We start from the raw sequence: 6,000 nt of genomic DNA, 5'->3' as shown, positions 1-6,000 counted from the left end.
CTTTTCTCTATTCTTTTACTTTCTCTTTTCATAAAGTCCTCAATAAACAGAGCAAGTTACCTATTATTTGAAAGCAATTATTCTTGGTTGTAAATCTATGGTATCTTGAACAATTAAAAATAGTAAGATTTAATGTGTCAGTTTAGGTTAGGAAATTACAAAATAGTCAAGTGGCTTTTCCTAAAATTTTTGCTATAGACATCTGCATAGCAATATTCTGCTTATTACTAAATTAGTACACTATTCCAAAAAAAATTATCTAAGTTGCTGGACTTTCATGTTTTATATAAGGTGTAAAAAAATTGCATTACAGAAATATATGCTTTAATTTAGAATAAATATATCAAAAGCTACTTTATCTAAAGAATAGAAGACATAAATTAGGTAAACAAATATTTCGGCATCACACTCAGTAAGGAGCAATGATGAGTATGTCTAACACCTGGTCCCTTCTCTCAACAATCTTGATCTTACATTTCTGGACTATGAAAAAGAAATGATCTATTACATTTTAGGATAATAATTAACCATTCCACCAGCTTAAATATGTTTTGTTAAGTGGAACATAGAAGAGCATTTTGATGTAACAAAATAAATTTGTTTGAGAAATTCTACCATAAAGATGGTTTGTGTAAATGGATAAATTAGTGGCTTAGATTTAGCAAAAAAAAAAAAAAAGTATGAAAAATTCCTAGGTGGGGCTATCTTCAGGGAGTTGGTTTAAAAAGGCTGAAATGATGTCAGATGTGTCTGATGTTACTGCAAGCTTTGCTCCCTCTGGACTTATTTAATTTCAGATTTTCAGACTTTTTACTGTAGCCTCTGGTAGCTTCAGGTTCCTGTCAGCACAACAGCAAGTCCTGCCTAGTGCCCATGGCAAGTTTAGGGGACTATAAATGGCACCCCACTCCAGTACTCTTGCCTGGAGAATCCCATGGGCAGAGGAGCCTGGTGGGCTGCAGTCCATGGGGTCGCGAAGAGTCAGGCACAACTGAGCGACTTCACTTTCACTTTCCACTTTCATGCACTGGAGAAGGAAATGGCAACCCACTCCAGTGTTCTTGCCTGGAGAATCCCAGGGACGGGGGAGCCTGGTGGGCTGAGGTCTATTGGGTCCCACAGAGTCGGACACGACTGAAGCGACTTAGTAGTAGCAGCAGCAGCAGCAGTCATTGACTGGAAGGTTTGAGCTCCAGAAAGTGAAAGTGAAAGTTGCTCAGTTGTGTCCGACTCTTTGAGACCCCATGGACTATACAGTCCAAGAAATTCTCCGGCCAGAATACTGGAGTGGGTAGCCTTTCCCTTACTCCAGGGGATCTTCCCAACCCAGGGATGGAATCCACGTCTCCCGCATTGTGGACGGATTCTTTACACAAGAGAAGCTCAAGAATGCTAGAGTGGATGGCCTATCCCTTCCCCAGCTCTTCCCAACCCAGGAATCGAACTGGGGTCTCCTGCATTGCAGGCGGATTCCTTACCAGCTGAGCTGTCAGGGAAGCCCCTGGACTCCAGAACCAGGGGCCAGAGTCTTCTGACTCCCAGTGCTGCTCCAATTCTGCCCCTCCGTCTACTGCTAACACAACCAGCAAACAGATGTAGATGTGACCTCGGGAAATCGAAAGGTTCTAGCGCGCAGGTCATTCAAACTCTTACCAGATGAACTTCTGTCCAGTTTATGTGAAGGAGTGCGGGAAAGAGTGGGTTCTGCTTTATTACTATAGCTCATTAGTGAATCCTAACCACACCTCTCCCTTAGGTCCCTTTTCCATCTCAGTCTGGTGCTCATCTCCTTAGAAAGAAAAAAATGGGATCGTTAAATTCACTCAGTTCATGTTGGGAAGAGGCAAAAATCAGGGTGTCATTAGTACTCCGCTGGAGGAGTCTTTCAGCAGCACAGTCTAGGAGAGGCATTTATGTCTCCTCCTTCTCGTCTTTCCCTGGCTTGACATATTCTAGCTCGTGTTTTGCTCCTCCTATAAATATGAGAGAAAAATAAAAGACACTATTCAGCTTCCTTTGTTTGAAAAGTTTGGCATTTCAGTGGTTTTCTTGAAGTGAGGGGGGGTGGTCCTCATTTGTAACCAGCTTTGCCATGAACGGAAATCAATCTGAATGTCCTATTGTGCTTTTTTTTTCTTTTCTCACAGCCTGAAATGGCCTTTGCCAAGTTTTCAAGCTGAATCTGAAAGACCCTCTCTCATTTTCGGCTCCCTGCCTCCAACCTCATTGAACCTTCGCAGAGATTTCTCAGGCAGAAGGGCTGAGCTGCGAGGACTGAGAGGAAGGCGACCTACTCCGCTAACCCAGTGGCCCGAGCCAATCACAACGAGGCTTGGAACCTCCCGAGCCTCCCGCCCCCCTCCCTTCCCATCCCCTGCCCCTCCAACAACCTCCGGGAAAGACGCCGGAGGGATGTGTTTGCAATTCAAATCCTTGGCTTTCTGCCAGCCTCTTTTCTAAATAAAAAGGCAGGAGCTGCGGTGAGGTGCAAAGGGGTCTTTGGAATTGCAGTGGCACTGCGATCCGAAGATCCCCGTTTCCGCCGCTTTTATCTGCTTCTGAAGCAAACCGGGAAGGGGCAAGGATGGTGGAGGCTTTCTGTGCTACCTGGAAGCTGACGGAGAGTCAGAACTTTGATGAGTACATGAAGGCGCTTGGTAGGTAAAACTAGGATGTGCTGTTCTCTTCTTAAACCTGCAGCTTCAGATACTCGCGGATTCCTTTTTTCACCCATCCGATTAGCAAGAGACAAAAGCAGATCCCATTGTCATAATCACGTGCTGTGCTGATTTTAAAAAACCATTTTGCACGGAAGGGCTGTTTAAATCTGGCATTTGTCCACTTTCTTGCCTAGGGCCAAGTATTCTGTCAAGAACGTGAAGTTTCTGTGCCTTTTCAGCTTTTTTTTCCAGCATCCTCTTAATATTTATGCTTCCAAATTGGCAATCCACAGATGACTAAGGCTCAGTAGTCGTCTAGCATAACTGATGGGCTAAACGTACTCTAATGAAACTTACACTTTACGACCTGGATTCCAGAATAGGAAAGTGGATTCCTGCTTCATGAGCTATTTTGGAAGTTGCCACCAACTGTATCGCTTCTTTTTACTATTTTAGGTGTGGGCTTTGCCACTAGGCAGGTGGGCAATGTGACTAAACCAACGGTGATCATCAGTCAGGAGGGGGACAGAGTGGTGATCAGGACTCAAAGCACATTCAAGAACACAGAGATTAGTTTTCACCTGGGAGAAGAGTTTGATGAAACCACTGCAGACGACAGAAACTGTAAGGTAAGGAGCGCTCCTTCCTCTGGGCTGGGGAGGGGAGGAGAGAATAACTGGTTTGTTTTTTTTTTTAGATGATGGGAAGTGGAAAATGTTCTCAGTATTTCACTTCAGAGAGAAAGACCCAGGGTTAATTTTGGATTCTAGTGTCCCATAGCTTATGTTCTGAATAATGGGCAACTATCATAGCTCAAATCTCCAATCTGTTTCTTTACCACGTATTTCTCTCATTTTGCATCAAATCTGTATTTCAGAAAGTATTTCATCATGTTCATTTAAAAGAAAGATTGTACTTGGTTTAATCTCTCTTTTGCCTCAAGTTGGCTTAATCAGTAGTTTACCTCATTCTAAGACCCTGTTTAAAGGAGTAGGATGATTCTTCAGAAAGCACTAGTTTAGGATTTTTATTTCTGATAATTTATGTGCCTGATACTTTGTGCATCTAAATGAACACATTTCAATCGAATTATGATTTATTAGAGTTTTCTCAGAGTTTTAACTCTGGAAGCAACAGAGGAAATGGTACTACTGTGATAATTAATTGATCACTATTCGTTCAACCATTACTTTTTGAAAAATCAATTTGTTTGACTTCCATATCAGAAATCTGATCTGTACCTATTGCTATGTTCTGCATTTTGTTGGTGGTCTCAGTCTGTTGTTAGCCTGGATGGAGACAAACTTGTTCATGTACAGAAATGGGATGGCAAAGAAACAAATTTTGTAAGAGAGATTAAGGATGGCAAAATGGTCATGGTAAGTAGAGCAATTCCCGATTCCTATTCCTGCTTCTTCTCCTGCCCCCACCGCCCTCAAATTTCGCATTTCCTTCCTTGTCCCTCCTTCCCTCCTTTTCTCCCATCTTTCCTTTTCTAATAACATTAAGTCACTAGCAAGGGTATTTAATCGTGTGAAAATTTTTATATTTTAGTTTATAAAACTTTTACAAGTTCAGTACAGATAATTTAGGATATAACAGGAAAATTTAACAAAAATATAAAGTTCCCTTCTACTGCCCCCTCAGAGAGAACTATTTTGATATTACTTCCCTCCAGTCCTTTTTAATTTTATAAGATGCCTTTAAAACATGTCTATTAAATACTAGATAGTCTTGTAAAAATTATAAAATAGAAAATAGTTGAAAAATAATGTATCTAATGGTGGAGTAGCATCATAAACTGGGGAAAGTGTTTTATCCTCATCTAGCACCCTAGACACTTTTTTGGGTGAGTTGAGTAATGGATGACATTGAAGAAGTCAATACATCATTTTGGATTTTTTCTTGGATGGGAGTTGCTTTACGTATTCCTTCTGAGATAACAGCAGGATGGGTTTTTTGGTTTTGTTACTTAAGACTATTGACTAGTTTTCTTCTCCTTCCCCTGACTATCAGCTGTTCTAGGTTCAGATAGAGGACTTACATATTCACATTTTTTTCCTGGGTGGAAGTAGGGGTGGGGAGCAGAGGGACAGTTTTCCTTTCACGTTGACGAATATTTGGCCACATTTTTCTGCAGTGATCATCATCACCAAAAAGAGAGAGAGATAGAGCGATTCATTTATAAAAGATTCAACTGGAAGTTCTCCAGTTCTCCTTTATGCTTTTTTTCTTTATTTTTTTCCTGAAGACAGAAAAGTAGATAGTTCAGCTTTGGTATGTATGACTGTAATGAAGCATGACTGAGTTGAAAAAAGGAAATGAAAGTAATGGATGACAAGGGCATGCTATCCTCTTGAAAATCACAGGACTACATGAAAATGATGAACACTTAAAAACACTAAATTTTGTAAAGAGGATTTATAGCAATTCTTCAAGTTGGATTTGATTCAAGAGCCCACGGTGCACATTATAGCTACATAACCACCAAGTTTCACATAGACTAAAGCACGACAGTCAAAGCAATGAGAACATTTGTACGTTTACCTTTTCCTGCTTTTGGACCAAGTCATTGCAAATACCATTTGTCTAAAAACTTCAAAATTTATCTAGGTCATGAATTGTAAACTATTAAGAGAACCTACTATAAATTTTATGCACTTTTAAAAGACAGAGCTAAAATGCTCCAATTACCCTGATAATTTAAGGCAAAAGGAATTCTACTGACCTGAATCTAGATAGTTAATCTAAGTTTTTTTCATATTTCTTTCAGAGATATGAACTATGTATACATGTCACTCACTCAATAAATATAAGGGTTTCTTTTTAGAAAATGAAGACGTAGAAAAAAAATGAAAATGTTTTTATACAACATTTAGGGCTTCCCCAGTAGCTCAGCAGTAGATATTCTGCCTGTGACGTAGGAGATGCAGGAGACAGGGTTCGATCCTTGGATTGAAAAGATCCCCTGGAGGAGGAAATGGCAACTCACTCCAGTATTCTTGCCTGGGAGAATCCCATGGACAGAGGAGCCTGCTGGGCTACAGTCCATAGAGTTGCAAAGAGCTGGACATGACTGAGCATACAACATTTAATGTTTGTAAATGCCATTATTCTTTTGTATAATACTTAAATTATATATATGACAATCTTTAAGATAATAATATGATAATGTTTAAAATAATATGATAATCAGTAGGTACAACCATTGATGTACCTGTGTAAGAAGATTTGGTTATCTTTGGAATCTTTCAGACTCTTACTTTTGGCGATGTGGTTGCTGTTCGCCATTATGAGAAGGCGTAGAAAACATCCTGACCTGGGGCTGGAAAAGCTCTAC

The 6,000-nt window shown here is 40.2% G+C and overlaps 1 protein-coding gene across 1 annotated transcript; it reads left to right on the top strand.

Moving 5' to 3' along the window:
* The first annotated feature begins 2,584 nt into the window (after positions 1–2,584).
* Positions 2,585–5,966, top strand: FABP7 (fatty acid binding protein 7). The gene is made up of 4 exons (XM_068985284.1): positions 2,585–2,657; positions 3,117–3,289; positions 3,938–4,039; positions 5,916–5,966. Exons 1-4 carry the CDS (start codon positions 2,585–2,587, stop codon positions 5,964–5,966), a joined length of 399 nt encoding a protein of 132 aa, XP_068841385.1.
* The last annotated feature ends 34 nt before the right edge of the window (positions 5,967–6,000 follow it).

This window comes from Capricornis sumatraensis, chromosome 13 (assembly GCF_032405125.1).
Source record: "Capricornis sumatraensis isolate serow.1 chromosome 13, serow.2, whole genome shotgun sequence".
Lineage (NCBI taxonomy): Eukaryota > Metazoa > Chordata > Mammalia > Artiodactyla > Bovidae > Capricornis > Capricornis sumatraensis.
Note: the sequence above shows the minus strand (reverse complement) of the source record. Positions and strands in the feature narration are given on the sequence as shown.